This window comes from Neoarius graeffei, chromosome 15 (assembly GCF_027579695.1).
Source record: "Neoarius graeffei isolate fNeoGra1 chromosome 15, fNeoGra1.pri, whole genome shotgun sequence".
In the NCBI taxonomy this organism is placed as follows: Eukaryota; Metazoa; Chordata; class Actinopteri; order Siluriformes; family Ariidae; genus Neoarius; species Neoarius graeffei.
The window spans coordinates 42,037,916-42,062,792 of NC_083583.1; the positions used below are offsets into that span (position 1 = coordinate 42,037,916).

Below are 24,877 nucleotides of genomic sequence, written 5' to 3' on the forward strand. Positions count from 1 at the left end.
TGAAAGCTCAATATTTCCTTGACATTCATGTCCATGATGAGAGTATATAAACTTCTGAAGACAACGGTATATTTAGAGGTGGGCTCAAAAAAAGAGGAACTCTTGTTGCTGCCATGATTTTTTCATTGAGCATTAAAACTCTGCAAACAGTATTCAAAATAAAGTATTCCTCAATTGGTCCCTTCAGTAACCATTGTTTACAGAGGAGCTATTGTAATGGATTATTCTAATGTTTTACTACTAATGATGACTCGAGTAATGGAGCTTCCATTACATCATTGGTGAGTCTTCTGCCATTTCCTCTGTGATGTCCCCTGCTGGCTGGTTTTGTTTGGAGGAGCTGCTTGTGTCTGCCAGCTGAAGTGGCTGGTTGAGGAGATCAGTTGGAAGGTTAAGGAGTACAGCAGGCTGGTCAGAGCGCAGTGTGTGAAGGAGCTGGAGAAGGCGCAGCTGGATGGCCAGAGGAGAGTCGGACAGTGAGTCAATAGAGACTTTTAAAGCCTCACACGCTGCCCTCTCGCCCTCTGCTGCAATCACCTGATACAACACAACACACCCACACATTATGTGCTGCTTCACTAACAAGAACATTTCACAATTTTTTTGCTAATTTGTTTAGAGCTGGGTGTTAAATTTGGAACACAAAAGAATGAAGACTTTTTGCACATCATGCTAAAAGCAATTTCACAGTAAATGAATGTCCATCGACAAATGACAAGTTAATGAACTAAGGCTAAACACAAGATCCAAATTTACTCATGAGTGCTAATAACTAAAATCACAGGCTCAGAACTGAATCATACTGGTAGTCTTCAACTTCAATGTTAAGTTTATTATGAACAAAACAAATTGTAAAAATAACTGAATTTCCTTACTTTAATTTGAGCTTGTCTCTTTGCTTCAGCCTCAACAGCAAAGTTTTGCTTAAGCTCAGGCGGGAGACAGAGATCCTCTCTGCAATCAAAACAAGAGGGACATGTTTCAATCCAACGTGTGTACTGATGGCCCTTTTTTTTATGATTTTCTGGTTATATATCATTGATGCATGGCATTTATCTGACAACTTACATCTCTGCTCTCTCCACTTTGATTCCCCACCTGCAGGCGATGGAATCCAATGTAACCTTAGGACATTTAAAGTAAAATATCACAAGACAATATAACAACTATAATACTATAACAAATGTGTACAAAAAATAAGTATACATAGACAAAAATGTGTATATATATATATATATATATAATACTGTGTGGTGGTTTTCTTGGACCTACTTGCAACTTTCTGAAACTAATGAAATAAAACATTGTGCTTTGGTATTGGATTTAGTCTTCTGGAAACAGATTTTGAACAGATTGGTAATGTATACCTGGATCTGGTGGGCAACTTGACTCCTGTTCTGCAGTATACTGGTGAAGGTGTGAAGGGCCAGAACTTCCCTAACTGAGACCTGAACCAAAGCCTGCAGCACAGCTAGGACTCCTGCCAGGGACGAGTAATACATGGACACATTCTCAATGCGATAGTAACAGACTGCACTCGCCTCTGTGCACACCAGGTCTTTCGTCACCACCTGCAGAACAGATGACAGGCCAGACACAAATTCAAGGTGTCGCCACTGAGGAAGATATTATATCATACTGAAATGTTATCTTGTGATTGTTTTAAACAGCCTTAGGAGCTTTAAGCCCGCATGGACCCTGAACTATATTAACAGCTTATTTATTTATTTATTTATTTATTTATTTTTATTTTTATTTTTTTTTGGGGGGGGGGGGGGGGGGGGCAACTTTATAGTAACAACTTCAGGAATTAAAGCTGGATGTAGAACCATCTGAATTCTCTCCCCATGTTTCGATATAAAGTGCAATCACAAATCATTCAAACTCCTATTTAATTTTGTTATACCCTTATACATTAAAATTAGTTCAAGTAATCTAATTTTTTATTTTAAATTGATTTTTCATCAAGCTCTGAAAAATATTCCTGAATGAAGTTTTCACTATTTTTGATAAGAACAAGAATAACAGGGGCGGCATGGTGGTACAGTGGGTAGCACTGTCACCTCACAGCAAGAAGGTTCTGGGTTCAAGCCTTGTGGCTAACTGGAGCCTTTCTGTGCAGAGTTTGCATGACACGTGGGTTAGGTCAGCTGACTACTCTAAATTGCCCGTAGGTGAGAATAGCTGTTTGTCCTGCGATAGACTGGCAACCTGCCCAGGTTGTATCCCACCTCTCACCCGAAGTCAGCTGGGATTGGCTCCAGCTTCTTTCATGACGCTGACAGATAAGAGGTATAGATAATATACAAGTATTGAGTTCCTTTGCTATGACCTCAGCTAAGGCATATATGAGTTCATATAGAAAACATAGGAGACATTCAAGGTGGTGTGAACTAATGTATTTTTTTATTTAAATATAGACACATAAGCATTTAACCTGACATAGAAAGGCATTATTATTATTAAAGTTGATTGTTATGGGTTTAAAAAAACATCATTTTGTCCATTGAAGACAGTGTTTTAACTTTTTTTTACATTTTTGTAGGCTGAGATCTACTGTATGTGTTCAGATAATCGCTGCTGTCTATGCCAAAGCATTACAGTGCAACAAACAAAACCCCCCCAAAAAAAACAGTTACAGGAGGAGTGTACAGCCATGTGAAAGTCAGAAAGGTTACCGAGTGAGATGGGACCTTCAGCATCTTTAACCGAATGTCCACTTTATGACAAACATCCAAAAATGGGAGGTAAAAGAGCAGCCCTGTAACAATATCAAACATAATGGTTATTATTATTATTAATAATAATAATAATAATAATAATAATAATATCCAAAATATCACTAAATATATGAAGGGATAAAAAGTAAGGAAAGTTTCCACACCATAAGAAGAAATCTAACCTATACTCAGAAGAACAATACAAGTCTGTCAGACCACTACTCACTTTCCCAGGTAACAGAAAGGTAGGAAAGACATAGTATTGAGACTCCCAACACAGTGTCAGGTATTGTCCTGTGAAGACTAAAGATCGGGACTTTTTGGAGTTCTTGTGCTGCCCATTGCTTTTAAATTATGTGTGCACAGATGTACCTGGTCCTTGGGGTTTTCTTTGTAGCAGGTGTCCAAGTCTAAACACCACAGCACGCTCATGTTCTCGCACGATCTGGTAACATTATACTCACAATAATTTCAACTAATAACTTAATTAATAATAAATATCAGGAATATTAATCAACACTTACCTTCACACAGAACCAAATTGATATGGGAAAGAAGAATATTATTGCGGCGAGAGCTATAATAATGAGAAGCAGCTCACAGACTCCAAGGCTCTGCGGCTTCAAGCCTGGGTTGCAAATTAAAGTTGAACATTGATTCAGTAAATGGCTGTTCTACCCTGTTTATTTGTGAGTATATCATCTATGTGCACTGCATTTGTTAACTCACCTTCTTCATGCCATTCGCTGTCCAAAAGGCCCAGCAACTCCTCACTTTCTCTATTTGTCCTCTGTCGCACACTGTCTACATTGATCACGGTGGACGATGCTTCATTTTTGTCTTCATTACGGTGTGCTTTTCCTGCTTCTTTGTCCTCCATCCTCTCTCTCCCTTTGTGTGGTACCTGGAGTTTCACTGCCTTACCCTCTTTGTGCTTCCTCTCTCTGGCTGTTGGTGCTGTCTCTCTTTTGGTCCTAGCAGCTTTTGGAAGTGGTGGTGGAGATATTTTTTCTGTCCTTCTCTCCATCTCACTGTCTTTCATCAGGAGCATCTGTCCCTTGTTTGGTGAAGTCATGAGTAGAAGGTTGTTTTTTGAGCTGCTGGGATTAGATAACAGCCTGCAATCCTTTTACAGTACAGTGTGCTTTGTGGCTGAGGCAGGGGCAGGAGTATGACTTAGGACAAACAAAGAGGGGGGAGATGACACAATACAATCACACTTATGTTACATCATTGGACCTATAAAGTAAAAAAAAAAATTGATTTACATCAGATAACAGAACATAAATAAAACAAGCGGAAACAATGCATTAAAACCTAATTCCTGCTCCCTCCTCCTGATGCACATTTGGAATTTAAACTAAACATAATGTCCACTGAGTACTGCACTATGATTAGCAAAATACTAAAAGTAAACCAAGGTGGGTCAGAAACACTTTATATAAATAGATACGTATTTATATGGCATACTTTTTGTTCGGCTTTATCCTGTACAATTAATAATACAATAATTAAACCTTCGTGGCATGATGGTGCAACAGGTAGCATTAACACTTCACAGCTCCAAGGCTATGGGCATGTGTTACCATCTCTGCAAAATTTCAAATGTTCTCTCAGCGTCCATATTTCCCCTGGGCTTCCTCCCACCTCCCTAAAAGGTGAAAATAGATACACTGACTACTCTAAATTGTACCTAGATGTAAATGAATGAGGGTGTGAATGTGTATGCACACTGTGCCCTGAGATGGACTGGCACCCTATCCAGATTGTATTCCTGCTTGGCACTCAGTGTTCCTGGGATAGGCTCTGGATCCACTGCAACTCTGACTATTGTAAAGCACTTACTGTATGACCTTCCAGAAGCACTTTATCTTGGTCGGGGTTGTGGTGGATGCAGAGCCCATCCTAGAAAGAGTGGGCTTGCAAGCTTGCTTATTTACAATATCCATCCATCCATCCATCCATCCATCCATTATTTGTAGCTGCTTATCCTGTTCTACAGGGTCGCAGGCGAGCTGGAGCCTATCCCAGCTGACTACGGGCGAAAGGCGGGGTACACCCTGGACAAGTCGCCAGGTCATCACAGGGCCGACACATAGACACAGACAGCCATTCACACTCACATTCACACCTACAGTCAATTTAGAGTCACCAGTTAACCTAACCTGCATGTCTTTGGACTGTGGGGGAAACCGGAGCACCCGGAGGAAACCCACACAGACACGGGAGAACATGCAGACTCCAAACAGAAAGGCCCTCGCTAGCAGCTGGGCTCAAACCCAGAACCTTCTTGCTGTGAGGCGACAGCGCTAACCACTACACCACCATGCCACCCTATTTATAATATAATAATTACAACCCCGATTCCAAAAAACTGATATTGTATTCACAATAGAACATAGACAACATATCAAATGTCGAAAGTGAGACATTTTGAAATTTCATGCCAAATATTGGCTCATTTGAAATTTCATGACAGCAACACATCTCAAAAAAGTTGGGACAGGGGCAATAAGAGGCTGGAAAAATTAAAGGTACAAAAAAGGAACAGCTGGAGGACCAAATTGCGACTCATTAGGTCAATTGGCAATAGGTCATTAACATGACTGGGTATAAAAAGAGCATCTTGGAGTGTCAGCAGCTCTCAGAAGTAAAGATGGGAAGAGGATCACCAATCCCCCTAATTCTGCACTGACAAATAGTGGAGCAATATCAGAAAGGAGTTCGACAGTGTAAAATTGCAAAGAGTTTGAACATATCATCATCTACAGTGCATAATATCATCAAAAGATTCAGAGGATCTGGAAGAATCTCTGTGCGTAAGGGTCAAGGCCAGAAAACCATGCTGGGTGCCCGTGATCTTCGGGCCCTTAGACGGCACTGCATCACATACAGGCATGCTTCTGTATTGGAAGTCACAAAATGGGCTCAGGAATATTTCCAGAGAACATTATCTGTGAACACAATTCACCGTGCCATCCACTGTTGCCAGCTAAAACTCTGTAGTTCAAAGAAGCAGCCTTATCTAAACATGATCCAGAAACGCAGACGTCTTCTCTGGGCCAAGGCTCATTTAAAATGGACTGTGGCAAAGTGGAAAACTGTTCTGTGGTCAGACGAATCAAAATTTGAAGTTCTTTATGGAAATCAGGGACGCTGTGTCATTCGGACTAAAGAGGAGAAGGACGACCCAAGTTGTTATCAGCGCTCAGTTCAGAAGCCTGCATCTCTGATGGTATGGGGTTGCATTAGTGCGTGTGGCATGGGCAGCTTACACATCTGGAAAGACACCATCAATGCTGAAAGGTATATCCAGGTTGTAGAGCAACATATGCCCCCATCCAGACGACGTCTCTTTCAGGGAAGACCTTGCATTTTCCAACATGACAATGCCAAACCACATACTGCATCGATTACAGCATCATGGCTGCATAGAAGAAGGGTCCGGGTACTGAACTGGCCAGCCTGCAGTCCAGATCTTTCACCCATAGAAAACATTTGGTGCATCATAAAACGGAAGATACGACAAAAAAGACCTAAGACGTTTGAGCAACTAGAATCCTACATTAGACAAGAATGGGTTAACATTCCTATCCCTAAACTTGAGCAACTTGTCTCCTCAGTCCCCAGACGTTTACAGACTGTTGTAAAGAGAAAAGGGGATGTCTCACAGTGGTAAACATGGCCTTGTCCCAACTTTTTTGAGATGTGTTGTTGTCATGAAATTTAAAATCACCTAATTTTTCTCTTTAAATGATACATTTTCTCAGTTTAAACATTTGATATGTCATCTATGTTCTATTCTGAATAAAATATGGAATTTTGAAACTTCCACATCACTGCATTCCGTTTTTATTTACAATTTGTACTTTGTCCCAACTTTTTTGGAATCGGGGTTGTAATAATATAGCATAAAATAGTAATTTCTTCAAAAGAGCTAATGTTAATAATGTGGAAATTATATGCACACTAAAATAGCTTTTCTGTTCTTATCCTCTACTTGCTCTACCACCAGCTTTAGTCTTATTGCAAATTATGGCTGATGACAAAGTTATTCTTCAAGAATCAGTTATGGTCTGGAACAGAAAATATAGCAAAAAAAAAAAAAGATTAAAAATAAATCAGTGCAACTGTGTTCTCTTTACATGTGAGGTGTGTGCTGTGTGGGAATGTGGAGGCTCAGTAGAATGAGGATGAGTGTGTGAGAGAGTTGCTGACAGAGCACTTCTCTGTTTACTGAGAAAACCTCCGCCCCAAGTTTTCAATTAGAAATGCAATTAGAAAGCTGTCCACCCAGTTCAAATATTAATAAACTTTTAGGTCACAATTAAACCCTCAGGGAAGTGATGCTCAGTGTCCGGTGGGTGATTTCTCCCACAGTCTCAGTGCAGTGACTCAAACCTGCTAAGTGTCGAGTCCAAGCTACGCCGCTAGTGGTTCAAAAATTGAAATATATCGCTTTCCCCTGAAGAAAAGTGTTAATGTTTGAGTCACAGAAATTCTGAGGACTTCACGGAAAACAAGTCTAAGAGGTAAACGCTCTTAGAAAAATCCGTAAATTCCCTTTAAAACTAATGAGACCCGACCTCAAATGTTGGCGTTAGCTAGCTACGGCTAACTGGTTGTGTTGTTGTATATAGCGGGGAATGGACTTGTTTTGCTAGCCAGGTAATTTCACAGTATTTTTCTTTCTTTCTTTCTTTAGTAAACCGTTTTAGCACACTATAACTGTGTGTAAATTATGAGTATAGTTATATTGGACGCTAATTCAGTCGGCTAGTTCCAGTAGCTATCTTTAGACAGACAGACAGCTGCTGCCTGCCTGACTTTCTAGTGGCAAAGATGAAGTGAAGTTAAAACAAAATATGAAATGTATTCGTGTTTAAATAACAAATATTCTTTGAGATATGATGCTCGTTAAGCCCCCACTGTCAAACAATCTGTTTGTCTTTTTAGTATAAAGTGTGATTATGGATCCTGAGCAGCTTCTTTCAAGTGTGAAGAAGGATGTTCGCTCTCTCCTCATCTCCTCCAAGCATGGCCTTTCTCCAGAGCAGCTCAGGAAGGACTACCAGAACATGCTGGGCCACCCCATACCCCTCAAAGTCCTTGGTTTTCACTCTGTGTTGGACATGGTCAAGGAAATGCCCGATGTCGTGCACTTGGATTATGCCCTCAATGGCGTTGTAGTGTTAAAAGGTAAAAGCTGTTTGTGTTCTCAGTCGTCCAGGTTTTTTTTCTTTTCTTTTCAAGGTTAGTTGAAGCAGCTCTGGCAAATTCTTTCACATTTTGGTGATCCCAGATTTCATTTCTTCTGCTGTCCCAAATTTCAGATTTTCACCAGAGTGCCATTATCAAGTCAAGTCAACTTTATTGTCAAATATGCTATCCATGCTCGGCATACAGCACAGATGAAATATCAGTCCTCTCTGACCCACGGTGCAAACAGGCAATGCAATAAATAAAAATAGAATAATTGAAAAAACAAACAAACAGTATAAACACTCTAGATAGGAATTAGACAGACTAAACACTCAAAACAATATAAACAGTATAAACACTAGATAAGAACAAGACATAGACTGAACACGCAGACAATATAAACATAAACTTTATTTCAGACACCAGAAGTCCATATAGCATTTAAATATATTAAAAAAAAAAAAAACAGTATAAATGATAAATTAAGACAAAAAATAAAAGCAAAGAAATAACAACAGGGCAAGTCCATGTAAATGTCAACCTCACCATGCAAAAATAAAGCAACATGTCATACATCAAAACCACTCCCAGAGATATCACCTAGGCCTGTATTTTACAGATGTGAATAAGTTGAACCAATTTGTAACCAACCTAATATGTCACTGTCAGTCTTTTTCTTATAATGTAAAACCCAAGCTAAAATCAACTTTGATCATGTACAATTCTATATTATTGCCACAAGCCACAGAAATGTATGCTAAAATCCACAAAACAGCAAAACAATAGCCATCCTAAATATTATTTAAGAACTTTGATAGTTTTAGCTGATATTTAGAGAGTTTTTCAAAGGGTTATGGTGGTTAAATTGCTGATTTTCTAAACATACGCCATGTCTATTTCAGACGCGTCACATCCGTAACGGAATTTCGTCACATCCATAACACTGACTTTTCCTTCCAAAACTCTGCATGAAATACAAAATATTTTAAACAAAGATTTTTTTAATATTCACCTTGGACCCCTCTATCAAATGGATATCTCCATTTCGACATTAGGTTTACAATTTCACAGAGTTTGATAAAAATGTACAGTCACCCAAGAAAAGTGATACTTTTTCTGTCACATCCATAACGCATCTTTTATTGGCACTTTCTGGCATGCCCTAGATGTACTATGGGAATTGTTCTTGTTCTGTCACTTCTCCAGTATGGTACAGCCTTAAAATATGCAACACCTGTTTAAATACTGGGAGACAATAAAACATGCACTGGGTCATTTGTTGCCATTTTGAGTTCAAGTGTCACGTCCATAACGCTGGAATTGCTCAACAAGCACATACGTAAGGACAATTATAAAAAATATAAACTCTTGCACCAATGCCTCCTAAGCCTGGACGTAAAACGGTAACAGCTTTTTAGCGGACTGGCCAAGGCCTCAATTATAGCATTCTCAGACCTATCTAAACGACACATAAATCTATACATTAAATGTCTTAAAAGTGCCTCAAAACATTGTAAACACTAGATAAGAACTACACACAGACTAAACACTCAGACAATATAAACAGTATAAACACTCTAGATATGAACTAGACGTAGGCTAAACACTCATATATACACACATAAATTGGTTCAAATAACCAAACAGTCAAGGGCACTTGAGGTATAGCAGGTAAACATGAAATAAGCAGTATAAACAAACTAGCAGCTGTTAAGATGAGGTAGTGCGGAATAGTGCAAATGGGCGAGGTAAAGTGAGATGTGCGGTCCCTGAGTTCAGTGTGTTAATGAACGATGAGATGTATGTGTGTGTGTGTGTGTGTGTGTTGGGGGGGGAAGCTGTGAGGATGACATGTCAGATGCTGAAGGGGGGTGTGCATCTTATTTCAAAATGTCTACAGAATAAATTATTCTCTTCTTTCATTTCATATTTTTATGTGATGCCTATGCATATTTTGCATCTTTTCATACATCGATTGCTTCTGCCTAGGGTATGTTTTTTTGAATGCTAAGTTCAGCCTGCTGAAATGCCGTGCTGGGTCGGACTGTGGTCCACCAGATGAAGACACTTCTTTTTTTTTTTTTTTGTTTCAGAAATCTTACGGAGTAAGAAATTGTGCTTACTTGTGTACATCCTCTTGCTTCTAGCAATTGGGGATGAGACCACAAGAGGCATTGAGGAGCTCGTCTCTAAGCAGAGGACCCACAGGCACAAGACCAAGTCACAAAGTGGTAGCACAGATTTGTTCTCATCACGTTCCATCCGTCACCAGCACTCATTTGTTCTCCCTCGTCGAGGCCATGCTCCCCCTGCTCTCCCTGCTCAGCTGCGCTCACAGCTCAAGCAGTTACTCACAACTGGCCCCATAAGGCTGTCTGAGCTGGAGAGGTGCTATGCAGTCCGTTTTGGCAGGCCTCTCTATGTCATGGACTACGGCTTCTACTCCATCGTTGAGATGCTGGCTGCTGCTTCAGACATGATCACGGTGAGGCAGACTCGCATGGGGTCACAGCTGATGCTAAAGCCTGAAATCACACCAGTCAAACAGATGTTCGGTAGTACTGCTGCTCTCCCTAAACAGCCTGCAGGAATATCCAGAGTGTCCACTAACTCAGGTGAGCTAATAAAATGATCTGTGTCTGGGCAGGATATTGTTGTATTCCATCAAATACATGGACTGTTTAAGGTAAGAGCTGTCAGTTATTCTTAGTCTGAATAAATCACTGAGTGAATTAATCTCTGTATACAACCCCAGATCAGAAAAAAGTTGGGATGGTATGATGAAATTGAACTTAAAACTGAAAACAATGATTTGTAAATAATCCTAGACCTGTACTGCACTCAAAACAATACAACAGCACATTTGATGTTTTACCTCGTGAATTTTCTTTTCTTTTTTTTCCCCAAAATAAACTCTCATTTAAATTTTGAATCTTGCAACACATTTCAAAAAAGTTGGGACAGTAAAGCATTTAGCATTTTACAATGTTGCCATTCCTTCTTGCAACACTGAAAAGATATTTAGGGACTGAAGACACCAAGTGATGAAGCGTTTCAGCTATTATTTTGTCCCATTCTTCCTGCAGACAGATATTAAGGTGTGCATATTCTCTACTGGGGACAGAGGGGACAGGCACCCTCTTGTTCCATAGCCATGCCTTTGTAATGTGTGCAGAATGTGGTTTTGCATCGTCTTGTTGAAATATCCCTGGAAAAAAAATATTGTCTTGAAGGCAATGCATGTTGCTCCAAAATCTGTATATTTTTCTGGGTGTTCAGCTTAGGTTTGTGCCCTTGCCCTTTTATGTACTGAAATTCCTTGAGTTGTTTAATGATGTGTACTGTAGAGGGTGAAAAATCCAAATCCCTTTGTATCTTTCTTTGAGGATCATTGTGTTTAAACCTTTTTCCAATAACTTTTTTTCACACATTTGTTAACAAACTGGAGATCCTCAACCCATCTTTGGTCCTCAAAGATTAGGCCTTTCCTGGGCACAGCTTTTGTACCAAATCATGATTATACTCAGCTGCTGACATTTGCCTGTTTCAAATAATATTTAATTTAGTCATTAACCTCATTACTAGCCCTAAGTTACCCCGTCCCAGCATTTTTTGGAATGTGTTGCAGGTCTGAAATGCAGGAATGGATGTGTATTAAATGAAATGAAGTTGGCCAGACAACATGAGATATCTTGGGTTCATACTGTTTGCACGGAGTCAAGAAATTCCTGCCCCCCCCCCCCCCCCTTTTTCCATACCATCTGAACACCTCTCTGTCTCACACATACACACCTATCTACAGTGGTGCTTGAAAGTTTGTGAACCCTTTAGAATTTTCTATATTTCTGCATAAATATGACCTAAAACAACATCAGATTTTCACACAAGTCCTAAAAGTAGATAAAGAGAACCCAGATAAACAAATGAGACAAAAATATTATACTTGGTCATTTATTTATTGAGGAAAATGATCCAATATTGAATATCTGTGAGTGGCAAAAGTATGTGAACCTCTAGGATTTGCAATTAATTTGAAGGTGAAATTAGAGTCAGGTGTTTTCAATCAATGGGATGACAATCAGGTGTGAGTGGGCACCCTGTTTTATTTAAAGAACAGGGATCTATCAAAGTCTGATCTTCACAACACATGTTTGTGGAAGTGGATCATGGCATGAACAAAAGAGATTTCTGAGGACCTCAGAAAAAGCATTGTTGATGCTCATCAGGCTGGAAAAGGTTACAAAACCATCTCTAAAGAGTTTGGACTCCACCAATCCACAGTCAGACAGATTGTGTACAAGTGGAGGAAATTCAAGACCATTGTTACCCTCCCCAGGAGTGGTCGACCAACAAAGATCACTCCAAGAGCAAGGCGTGTAATAGTCAGCGAGGTCACAAAGGACCCCAGGGTAACTTCTAAGCAACTGAAGGCCTCTCTCACATTGGCTAATGTTAATGTTCATGAGTCCACCACCAGGAGAACACTGAACAACAATGGTGTGCATGGCAGGGTTGCAAGGAGAAAGCCACTACTCTCCAAAAAGAACATTGCTGCTCGTCTGCAGTTTGCTAAAGATCACGTGGACAAGCCAGAAGGCTATTAGAAAAATGTTTTGTGGACGGATGAGACCAAAATAGAACTTTTTGGTTTGAATGAGAAGTGTTATGTTTGGAGAAAGGAAAACACTGCATTCCAGCATAAGAACCTTATCCCATCTGTGAAACATGGTGGTGGTAGTATCATGGTTTGGGCCTGTTTTGCTGGATCTGGGCCAGGACGGCTTGTCATCATTGATGGAGCAATGAATTCTGAATTATACCAGTGAATTCTAAAGGAAAATGTCAGGACATCTGTCCATGAACTGCAATCTCAAGACAAGGTGGGTCATGCAGCAAGACAACGACCCTAAGTACAGAAGTTGTTCTACCAAAGAATGGTTAAAGAAGAATAAAGTTAATGTTTTGGAATGACCAAGTCAAAGTCCTGACCTTAATCCAATCGAAATGTTGTGGAGGGACCTGAAGCAAGCAGTTCATGTGAGAAAACCCACCAACATCCCAGAGTTGAAGCTGTTCTGTACGGAGGAATGGGCTAAAATTCCTCCAAGCTGGTGTGCAGGACTGATCAACAGTTACCAGAAACGTTTAGTTGCAGTTATTGCTGCACAAGGGGGTCACACCAGATACTGAAAGTAAAGGTTCACATACTTTTGCCACTCACAGATATGTAATATTGGATCATTTTCCTCAGTAAATAAATGACCAAGTATAATATTTTTGTCTCATTTGTTTAACTGGGTTCTCTTTATCTACTTTTAGGACTTGTGCGAAAATCTGATGATGTTTTAGGTCATATTTATGCAGAAATGTAGAAAATTCTAAAGGGTTCACAAACTTTCAAGCACCACTGTATAATCTAAGTGCACAAAGCCATATAACTGAAATACTGAAATAGATGTACCATAACTGTTGTGTGCTAATGATTAAGGAAATGATCATTTGTTTCCGCAGAAGTACTGCGAGAAACAGCGGTGCTCAGCAATATTCAACCTGAAGCCCAGCAGAAACCCAAGGACACTGCAGCCATCAGAGTACAGGAGATTGAGTCTGCCACTCTTTTAATGCAAGAAAAGTCATTTGAGAAGTCCGTTTCAAAGGTTTCATTTCATTTTCTAAAAAAATTATAAAGCACATTGAGGGCAAGTCCTTATTTACGGTTTACACTGTCAGTCCAAGATTTTCTTATTTTTGGTGTCCTTTATAACACTTGTTTTACAGTTATATAGAGTGACTCTGCATCATTTAACACTGGCCCTTATTCCTTATCGTTGATAGTCATAACATTGTCTAGTCCCCAGACTGTAATTATAAGTTGGTCGTTCTTGGTATTATTTATTTCCTCTTTTAATTTTTCTATGCCTGTTTTGTTTATATTTACTCCCTAGTTGATTCTTCTCTATTGCACAACCAACCAGTAAACATGAAGGCTAATGCACATTCCTGGGCTCATGAACCCAGGTATCATTTTCAATTGCTGCTCAAGCAGTGTCTCAGAAATGCACTAGGAAGAGAGTGGTACTTGCATTATTCTGTGCACATGAACATTATTCTTTCCATTAAGAGAACAGGGCCAACTCCATATTGACTCTTGTCCCTGGATGTACACTGCCTGGCAAAAAAAAGAGTCACCATTAGGATTTAAATAAGCAAATGCTTAAGAGCCCTTGATTGAACAGTTACTGCAGTGATTGTTTCATCTGGCTACACTTCTTTTAACCCTGACTGATGCAGTGAGTAGCTTCTCATTTTTTTAAATGGCTGTGTCAGAAGACATGTCCCATGGTTCTGCATCAAGACCCTGCATCAAGCAAAGAAAACAACTAAAGGACATCTGCTGAAATTATTGAAATTGGGCTAAGAATTGTCCAAAACATTATTAAAGCCTGGAAGGATAGTGGTGAACTATTAACTTTGGAAGAAATATGGTCAGAAAAAAAATCCTGATTGACTGATCACTTAAATGCTTGGTGAAATCGAATCGTAAAAAAATAACAGAACTCTGTTATGTTTAATAGTGAAATTAAGAGCGCTTCCACACTTGATGTGATGAGAACTCGCAGGACTGGGACTAAACAGCTGTGTGTCCATAAGAAAACCACTTGTTAGTGAAACTAATCAGAAGAAAAGGCTTCAGTTTGCTAGGAAGCATAAAGACTGAACTCTGGAGCAATGGGAAAAGGTCATATGATTTGATGAGTCCAGGTTTAACCTATTCCTGAGTGATGGGCATGTCAAAGTAAGAAGGGAAGCACATGAAGCGATGTACTCCTCATGCATAGTGGCCACTGTACAAGCCTCTGGAGGCAGTGTTATGATCTGCATGGATTAAAGTTTTCCGTCGCTATGACGGATTTCCGTCAACTGGGAGCGCTAAAGGTCAGTAATGAGTGATGCAGATCCGAGGAAAAAAAAAGGGGGTTGGCCCATAGGTCTGACACCGATGTGATTTAGAACTTCACCAAGCTGCTGTGATTGCCTGTTGTTGAACCCTTTCTTGTGCTATGTTTGAGTATATGTAAAGGAATAAGTTGTTGCGCTAGATAGGCCTAAATAAATAAATACAGCCTCCGCTACTGTCTAGTCCCGGGGAGGCTCGGCATAGGCAGCGAGCCGCGGTGCTTGGCTTGAGTTTCGTTTTTATCGGCGGCTCCAGCCCGACTTTGCACGCTCGTAACTCGACCAGGGGAGGTCCCAGCCTCTCCAAACTTGGCAGCCAGCGACCTCTGCCCTCTCCCCAACGAACCACCGCTGCCAGGGCGGGCCAGCCCCGCGCCTCGGGACGCGATTCACCCCGAGGCAAGCCGCGGCGCTCCGCATCAGTTTCCTTTTAACGGCGGCTCCACTGATGAAACAATCTGGCTGTCCTACTAACTACTTGCCTACTACTAATACTAGGCCTATTGTAATAATAATATTTGCCTATTGAAAGGCGATCAGGTGAAAAATCTAAACAGCCCTGTTGAAGCCGCAGCAAGATCTATGCTATTAAGCCTTTTGTAGGTTAAACAGGCTTCGGCAGACAACGTTCTGGAAAGGCTGTGTTTTTCTTTGGTTTGCTTAGCCTACGATTTAATCTTTAAACATTATGGTTTCAGCAGTTCGCTTAAACATTGGAGGCTGCAGAGTCGGGCTGCAAGATTTCCCGACACTTGTTTAAGATGCCAAACTTCATAGTAAGGAGAAAATAATTCCACAGTATTTAGTGCCTCGTCAGTCTCAAAAATTAATAGTGAAGGACCAACGCGAATTAAGTGCCAAAAAAACATCTCGTAGGCCTATATTTTACATTTTCAAAAAAGTCCGGAATTGGAAGTCGGTCAGTGGAGTGTAATGAAGTGTCTCATTCACTAAGCACAAAAGGTCGGAAAACAGTGGAGAAAACAGCTATTGCTTAAATAGGCTACTAATGCTTTACATTAGTATTACTATGTATTACTATTGATTAAATAGATAAAGAAGCCAATACTCTGAAGCTCAAAATTCAGAAAAGTGGCTCCGGTGTCGCAAGTGCACAAGAACAGTTATTTGAAAGTTAACCTAATGAATTTGTGCGTGTGCGTGCGATTTCATGAAGAACCGGGACAATTGGCATTCGGTGAAAGATTCACACCTATGACTCATTATATTCACGCGCGCCCTCTCGCCCACTGTTGCTTCGTTTTCCCGATTTACACGAGTGTCTGAAGATGGAGTTTTCAGAAATCTCCACTCTGCCCAGAGTTTGCAAAAGTAGCTGTTTTCAGTGACTGAAACCTCCGTATAGGTGTGAATGAGAGGTGCAACCGAATAAATAAATATGCGTCTTTTTTATCCGGCTACATGTAGGCTATCACTGCGCAAAGCCTCTAATGTTGAAATGGTAGTAATATTTGTTAAATAATAGTAAGCTAATTTCCACATTAATTGGTAAAATGGCTCAAGGGATGTGATGGGGGGGGATGACCGTTTTATAAGGGGGATGATTTGAGATTTTTATTTCAGAAGGGGGATGCCTCCCCCCACATCCCCCCTCAACTCGAGTACTGCGTATAAGGCCATATTTCACCGGACATAGGCCCTTCGATTTCCATCACTAGAGCGCGTCAAATTACTTTCGGTTTTGCCAGCATGGACACACTTCTTTTAAATGAAGGCACAGATGTGTCAGACATCGACAAAACGGTAAAGAATAAGTGGAGATGGGCTTGGCGAAATGAAATGGGCGATAATGGCAAGCTCCTGCTGCTGTGCCAAGGAAAAAGAAACAAAAACAGGCATCAGGTGTTGCCAAACTAGATGCCTTTGGCTTCACTGCAAAGAAGCAGAAAAAGTGAACTTTCACTTTACTTTTCTTGTTTCCTGGCTTTATTTCAACAGATTTTCTTATTTTTCTTTCTGTTCCACCCTTTTGAAAGCATGGTTCAAGTTCGACTGCACTTGCACTTTTCTCTTAACCACTGCTGTGCATTACTAAAGTATTGTTGAAATAAATTTGCACTTTGTGCTGAAAACTTGATGTTTCATCATGAATAGCCAGTAATGACAATGGTCAAGTCTTGCCTTAGCTTTAGTCATTGTTAAAATTATGTAAATGTACTATAAGTAGGGGCCGAGGGGATAATGGACAACACGGCGTTTAAAATTTGACGCATTGCTGACGTGGTAGGGGCCAACGACATGGAGCTCTTTTTTTTTTTTTTCAGTCAGATGATTTTTTTTTTTTTGCTTTAATCCATGGATCTGGGGTTGCTTCAGTTGGTCAGGTCGAGGCTCAGACATGTTATTTGGCAATAAAATTAAGTCAGCTGACTACCAGGATGTACTGAATGACCAGGTTATCACATCAATGGATTTTTCTTCCCTGATGGCTTGAGCATAAAATTAGAGCTCAAATTGTGAAAGAGTGGTTCAGGGGCACAAGGAATCCTTTTCACACATGCATTGGCCGCCAGAGTCCTGACCTTAACCCCATTGTAATTTTTTTATTTATTTATTTATTTATTTATTTATTGGGGGGGGGGGGAATGTGCTGAAGAAGACATTACGGAGTGGTTCAACTCTCCTGTCGTCAAAACAGGATCTGGGCGAAAAATATATGCAACTCTGGACAGAAATAAATGTTATGTTGCATAAGGTTATTGAAATAATGCCACAGCAAAAGTGTGTGTAAGCAAAGCTGAAAGAGGTTCAAAGAAATATTAGTGTGAGAGACTTTTTTTTTTTTTTTGCTGGGCAGTGTATAATAAAGCATTGAACTCATAATCTTCCGCTTTATCATCGCAGCTACAAAGCACATTGCTACTTGCCTTTGACTTCTGTCTTCATCAGTCAACTTTTCAGTTTACCAGAATTTTTATACATCATTAACAATGCTCTCATCTCTAATTATTTCATGAGTAAGGGCCACTGTATTTATGAATAGCAGTGATCTCTGAGTGATGCTTTTCCTTACAGTTAGTCACATTTACCAAATGCTTCTTTGCTTTGATGTGGCATAAATTGTTTTAAACACATTGACCTTTATTGCCGTGTTCTGAAATATATGAAAATGGACTTGGTTTTGTGTGGCAGCTTGAGGAGGAGTTCAGGAAGAGGATTACCGAAAGTGGAGATGCAGGCACGGTCAGTCAGGAACTGAAGGAGAAGCTTCGAAAGGTTAGCCTGGGAACGAAAACCCTCATGAAATTTAAAAAGCTATCATTGTTAAAAGTTATAATAGTTACTGCATAACTCTTTAAGTATATCTTTTTCAGGTTGTTGCTGAGCACAGTCAAGGCATGGCCATTCACAATCTTCCTACAGAGTACAAGGTAATTCATGCTAGCAAGTTGTTGATGCTCGTAGGTGTGACCTGTTGAGTGTTGTGTGGTTTTTCTTTTTTTTTCCTTAAATATAAAGTCTCTAAAAGACATTTTAGTGGCCAAAACATATGCAGCCTACTATATAACTTATAAAAGTCACCCTAATTCTGTTTAAATGTATCTTAATGTGGCGATGAAACCAGTTATATGGATTCAACAAGCACTGTGTAATGGGAACTGGACACAGGTAGGATTGGACTGCAGGCAATCATTTTACCCCTGTAATACAGTGACAGAGTTTTACAAAATAGAGTACCGGTAGATATTAAATTGGCTGTAGGGTTGGGCAGTATGATATTCATCATGTTGCTGATATGTGAGAATATGCCTTTGTGAGATATTGAAGGCATTGTCATATTGTTTTTCATGCATTTTTAAAAATAATTACTTTGGAAGCAGCTGATTTGATGTTAGGGTTTTTTTGTTTGTTTTTGTTTTTTTGAGAATCTTGAAAGCTTTTACTTATTAGAATTTACTGGACTGTGTTTTTTAAGTCTTTTGTAGATGATAAAGCTCTAGGGTAGGTCATTTTGGAGAAACCAGCAAGATTATGCTAGATTTTGAAACTATCCAACCGAAAATCATGATCACCTCATAATGAATGTAAACAACGAACATGGCTATTGTTAATACTCATAGCTGTCTACTAGCTTGCTGACTTTATCAATATGTCTGCGTAAAAGTTTTATGGACGACACTGGTCACGTGCACGGGCAGGATGTGTGCAGGTAGGTAGGCAGATAGCCAGGTTCAAATGAAATGATTGGACAGGCTTTTCACAGCCTTGCAACTGCCACAGATGACAGATCTCTCTCTTTTTTTTTTTTTTTTAAATAAACGGCCAGAGTATTTGATTTATTCATTGTTGTCAGGATGTAAACACTGTTTCAAGAAAAAGAACAAATTCTTATAAAAATTACTTGCCCTAGCTTTAAATAAAAGCATCACTGGATGCATTTTTCTTCTAACACACTTGTTTTGCTGGCAGCTTGTTAGTAGTCCTGTATATTGTGATACATATCATGTGTCCTAGAAGTCTCTTTACTTATTAAACAGTACCTTTGTGATGTCACTCATGTTGCTTATCACTCTGTTTCCATATCATTTGTTGGTTTCACTGAAATTGCATCTCCATGTGACATGCTTGTCAGTTTGTCTCTTGCTATTGTTAATACAAGGTATAAATATGGTTCCTCTTTGTCTCATACCAAGATATTTTCTGTTCGTTTTCCACTCTTAAGAAAATGTATGGTGAGGACTTGCCCCTGGCTCAGTGTGGCTTCCTGAGTGTGACACAGATGGTTGGAGCCCTCAGCGACACATTCTCTGTGCAGCCAAGCACTGAGGAAGGAGCAAACCACTTGCTCATTATGGAGCTGAGATCAAATGATCAGCCAGGTTCTACACCGACTTCACATTCCACCTGAGTGAGATGGCCACATTTTACTTAAAGGTTCTGACTGCAAAGTTGAATTCTGAGCAAAATGTTCCATTTCTATTGCTGTTGAAGTTTCGGGATGTTTCGCTGCGGCACACACTGTGTATCCTATGTGTAAATGTTTTGCCGAGATAAAATGCGTCCTGCGTTTCACAATTCCGGAGATTGCCAAAGCAAGTGAGCAACAATATCACGTGACCACCATGGGGCATGTTTGACTACTTTTAACCAAAACAAGTCAGTGTGGACTCTGCTCTCCCGCCAGCTAAAAGCCATCAGAAAAGGAAAGGCTACCTAGTGAGTGCAGCTACAAGATAGCGCAAGGTTCAACGACGTGTCATTTTTCTGGACAGATAACTAAAACATTCTAGCTAGCGTTTAGCTATCTTGCAGAGACTCAGATTGTTGGCACGCCCACGTCTAAGATGCACTATTTCGAATAATGAACGCATTGTCAAGAGGGGCAGGGGCCAATATGGACGCGAGCATTTTATACCCTATTTGGAACGTTTCGTGGCGTATTATTTGACTTCATGGTCTCAATATCGAAAATCTTGCACAAATATGCAACTTCCAACATAATTATCTGGATATTCAACAGATTTCAGCATCAGATGAATTTGTTTTGACCGCCGCCATATTGAATATACGTCGGACCCGTTCGTGTATTTACGCCGCCCTGTTTGTAGCGTCCCAAGCGAGTAAAACCTGATCCAAGTCTTTCGCTAGGTGGCGTCTTACGGTCTATGTACGAATATTCGAAAGAGACAGGAAAACATGGATAAGAAAAAAAAAGAAAAATACATCTATTTTGTCATTCTTCGGCAGAAGGAGAGTACATTCATCTGAAAAAACTGATACCCCTGATACCCAAAGTAATTAGTCATACTAGATTTACAACAACTACTACTGTATTATATTATCATGATTATATCTAGTCCAGAAGTTTCAGGGTTTCATTGACAATTTGTCACTGATCATGTTGAGAGAATTTTTTTATGATAAAGAATCTGGTGTATATATTACTATATCTCATAGAAGTTCAGTATTATTGAGGAATCTGAGTGGGATGGTGTTATGGATCATGTGGATTCCAAAAAAAAACATTGACCAATAATGGTTGAAATTGGTTGTACAGTGTAGTGCCGGCAGCAACACACCAGAAATTGAATCAATCAAAACTAAGATGATGTCAGATGATCTGATCATTACTTGTATAAGTTGTTAGTATGGTTGTTAAACATTAAAGAAATGTTCAGAGATTGAGTTCAATTATTTTATTTTCTATCATCACAAAATACTGAACAGCATGCAGAACAATCATAGACATACATATACACACATCCTGATTCTGATGATTTAATCAACTGTTGTATCATTAGTATCAGACATTTATTAATTTTCAAACCTCATAGCCTGAATTTGAACCCAAGATTGAAGATTCAGCATCCCATCTGATTCTCTGAAATTAGAAGTAGAGATGATTAGAGACAAGCAGAATTAGACCGTCACAGCATGCAAAAAACAAACCCATTCTTGTGCTGTAATTTACAAGGAGGAGATAATATAGATGTGAGATATAGTGGCCTGTGGTTGAATTCCAATTATATTCCCACTGATTAAACAGTATCTCAATATATTTGGTTGAAGCATTGATTTTTGTCATCTGCATTGCTTCATATGGCTTCTAATACCAAAAAAAAAACCAGAATTGAGAAGAAAAAAACAGCCCCTGGGCTGCCCCAGCTGTTCATTGGGCTCGCTTCGTTCACTAGGTTCGCTTCAACTGAAGGATAATCACTGGGCCCCCCATTGTAGAAATGGGCCCCTGTTTTTTTCCCAGGAGGGGTCCTGTGGGCCCCTTGACCTGCAAAACAATCTGAGTCTCTGATCTTAGCCTTAGAATGCATGAGCTCGACTCCATGGTAGCGAGTATGGAGTTGTACACCTGTTTTGATCTTGCAGAGAAAGAACCAATAGCGTAAAAGCAGTAACGGAGAAAAGATATTCGTCTTTTGTTTCATGGATCAATTCGTGAATGTCAACCACAAATTACATCCCTACAACTCAAAACTCTCCAAGATCGATGCAGAGTCACAATGTTTTCCGCGCGTCGTCATCTTGGTGTGACGCAGTTCCATAGTTATGCTAATTAGTTAAAAATTCTTGCATTCAGCTGTTTCCATAGGGCCATACTATTTACCTCAAGAAGGAGGGTATGCAAAATTTTAAAAAATTTTTGAAAATTTCAGATGACTTTGCAGTCAGCATCTTTAACACAATCTACATTAGGGTGTATATCGCAACAGAATAGAACCATGAGCAGTATTTCAGGCATGATGTGTCGGCATTAATCTTGTATAGAATGAGACTGCTTTGCACACTATCATGCAGTAATATATACTCACTGGCCACTTTTTAATAGGAATACCTATTCACTGCTCATTCGTGCAGTCCAATATTGTGGCAGCAGCACAGTGCAGAAAATCACACATGTACATGTGAAGAGCTTCAGCTAATGTTTGCTGAAACTGGATGGTTCTAGATTGGAAAAGATGAGACGATTTTCTTGTGCTCACTGTAGCCTCAGATTCAGTTCTTGGTAGACAGAAGTGGATCTGATATGGTTTTCTGCTGTTGTACCCAGTCCACCTCAAGGTTTGATGTGTGTTCTAAGATGCCTTTCTAGTCGCGTAGTGGTTATTTGAGTTACTGTAGATTTTCTGTCAGCTCAATCCAGTCTGGTCATTCTCCTGTGACCCCTCTCTCACCAACAAGCTGTTTCTGCTGGCACAACTGCTGCTCACTGGGTGGTGTTGGTTTGTTGCACCATTCTGTGTAAGCTGTAGAGATTGTTGCGCATGAAAAGCCCTGGACATCCTAAGTTTCTGAAATACTCAGACCAGTCCATGTGGCATCAACAGCCGTGTATGCCATGATCAGAGTCACTGAGGTCGCATTTTTTCCCCTGTTCTGATGTTTGATGTGAAGATTAACTGAAGCTGCTGACTGGATTATTGCATGAATTAGCAGGGGTACAGGTGTTACTGTTAAAGTGGTCAGAGAATATAGTGTCATTCAAACTTTTTGAACACCCTATGTGATAGCATTTTGTGTTTTTAAAGACCTAATTTTAAATATGCTAAAATCTAACCAAGGAATAGGTATAAGCAATGTTGCCAACTTTTTTCAGAAGAAAGTAGCTAAACCATGCTCAAAAAGTCATTAGAAGTAACAAGATGTCCTAGATATGGATATTATTCATCGTGGTCACTGACATAACAAATTATGGAACATGAAGGAACATTTTTATTATAATATAGTAGAATAGAATGGAGATTTATCAGAATAGAAAATAATAAATTATAATTTACTTCTTATAAAATGACGACCTCTTTGGTCATGGTACCACAAACTGAATTTTGCACATTGGGGGGGGAGGGAGGGAATCATTATACTTTATCAAGAATGCAGACAAAAGAAGCAGTGACAGTGAGCAGTGATGAAGGAAACAGTTACTTGCTTTTATTACTTTAAATATCTCTAAGAAGAGAGCTTAAAATGAAGTGCGAAGGTGGGACAAAGTGGTGAACAGTGATCTTTGGGATACAGTGGTGATTAGTTACTGGGAACAGTTGTGAGTAGTGATTGGTTGCAAGCGTAACACAGTCAAGCATTACACACTGATGGTGAGTCAACTTTGATCTGGTATGTCAGCAGCTGTGACTTTAGCCCCTTCAATCACAATACAGACATTATATTACTGTAGAAAGTGATGTACACAATTGTGTACAGGTTAAGAACCAAATGGAGTTCAAAACGGTCACTAATATGTGCTCAAAAAGTTTCTAGAGTTGTGTCTCTAGCGACAAAATCTCTATGTTGACCATATTATGTGTGAATCGATTTATATTGTGGAATATGAGAAGCTACTTTTTATTTTAGTGGACCACTTTCTCTATTTAATTGCTATTCTGTAGCATGTTGTTTTGGTCTACACCATTTAATACTGATTAAACATAAGGAACTCAAGGTGTTGAAAAACATTTGACTGGAAGTGTAGATGATTCAATACCCAGTACCAGTTATTCTGTGCTCCTAGTAACTGGTGTGTATTTTCCAGCCTTGTCTCTGAACCCTTCCACCGAGGGACACTACTTCAGCTGCAATGAGACAGCCTGGGAGTGTCAGGATGATGGAGAATCCATGGAGTCCGACACTGAGACTGAAATCGCCAACAAGATCATCCATCAGGTGCATTTTAGTGTTTGGTTCAGGTCAAAATACCATGGTGATCTTATTACTACGTATGCAAACAATAAAACATTTAGGCATTTGTTAAAGGGCCCATTTGCATATTGTAGCGTTTTCATATCAGTATTGTAAAGGCCAATACTATAAATAAGAATAACAATTAGCAGTCAGTATATTAGGAAACACTAGGCTGTATGGAAACCTTGCTATATAATTTATTAGTAATGGTCGTGTTGTGTGTCGTCCACCCCACCCCACCCCGGCAGGCAGTGGACATTTTCCCAGTCACGGTTCAGAGCCATGGCTTCAGGGTTCCTCTGGATGCAGTGCAGTGCCAGAAGCTGAAACCTCCTACTCGCAGGAGAGACAGGGAACTGGTGCCTGTCGTGGTGGAGAGGATTGAGTCACCCAGTAACTTTTACATCCGCTTTTATGAAGACCAGGAGGCCCGCACCCTAGAGAACATGATGTTCGAAATGAGGTTATTTTTTTATTTTGCAGTGATACAAATGGCTTAAAGGTGAGGTCACTTTAAAAGTCAGAGCATTGTAATAACTGCTGGATTTTTCCACACATTTGGACAGCTGTCAATAAATATCTCTTTAAAGATAACTCTGGTCTCTGTGGCACTGCAAAACTTAAAGGTGTGGACTTCCAACATTAAACTAATCAGGAAAATGTTGGGTTTCTTGTTGCCTGTCAATTCAGAAAGCCCAACACGAGCTAACCTGTTAGGTTTTGTTAGTTATCAGAGTTTATATATATAAAATGATTTAAAATTTTTATCTAATAAAGGACATTAGTTATGGGGAACCATCTCATAAATTTCCCAAACTACAGCATGGTAGAATAAATGTGACCTT

At 39.7% G+C, this 24,877-nt stretch overlaps 2 protein-coding genes across 2 annotated transcripts in view; one reads left to right on the forward strand and one right to left on the reverse strand.

The window, feature by feature from the left end:
- Window positions 1-270: 270 nt before the first annotated feature.
- On the reverse strand, window positions 271-3,771 carry nphs2 (NPHS2 stomatin family member, podocin). The gene is made up of 8 exons (XM_060940530.1): window positions 3,450-3,771; window positions 3,245-3,348; window positions 3,093-3,165; window positions 2,679-2,761; window positions 1,368-1,571; window positions 1,069-1,124; window positions 876-954; window positions 271-537 (listed from the first exon to the last, which is right to left on the reverse strand). Exons 1-8 carry the CDS (start codon window positions 3,769-3,771, stop codon window positions 271-273), a joined length of 1,188 nt encoding a protein of 395 aa, XP_060796513.1.
- A 3,919-nt stretch (window positions 3,772-7,690) lies between these two features.
- Window positions 7,691-24,877, forward strand: part of tdrd5 (tudor domain containing 5) — a 33,458-nt gene continuing 16,271 nt past the window's right edge. The window contains exons 1-8 of the mRNA XM_060941345.1: window positions 7,691-7,919; window positions 10,070-10,537; window positions 13,434-13,579; window positions 18,033-18,116; window positions 18,215-18,271; window positions 19,564-19,720; window positions 23,884-24,014; window positions 24,281-24,495. Of these exons, the coding sequence (XP_060797328.1) occupies window positions 7,691-7,919; window positions 10,070-10,537; window positions 13,434-13,579; window positions 18,033-18,116; window positions 18,215-18,271; window positions 19,564-19,720; window positions 23,884-24,014; window positions 24,281-24,495 (1,487 nt within the window). The remainder of the gene's footprint in view (window positions 7,920-10,069; window positions 10,538-13,433; window positions 13,580-18,032; window positions 18,117-18,214; window positions 18,272-19,563; window positions 19,721-23,883; window positions 24,015-24,280; window positions 24,496-24,877) is intronic.

Coding starts and splice junctions, on each gene's coding strand:
- nphs2 (XM_060940530.1), bottom strand. CDS start 3,771: ATGCTCCTGATGAAAGACAGTGAGATGGAGAGAAGGACAGAAAAAATA. Junction 3,166..3,244: donor CAATTTGGTTCTGTGTGAAG/GTAAGTGTTGAT, acceptor TAATGTTACCAG/ATCGTGCGAGAACATGAGCG. Junction 955..1,068: donor AAAGTGGAGAGAGCAGAGAT/GTAAGTTGTCAG, acceptor TTTTGATTGCAG/AGAGGATCTCTGTCTCCCGC.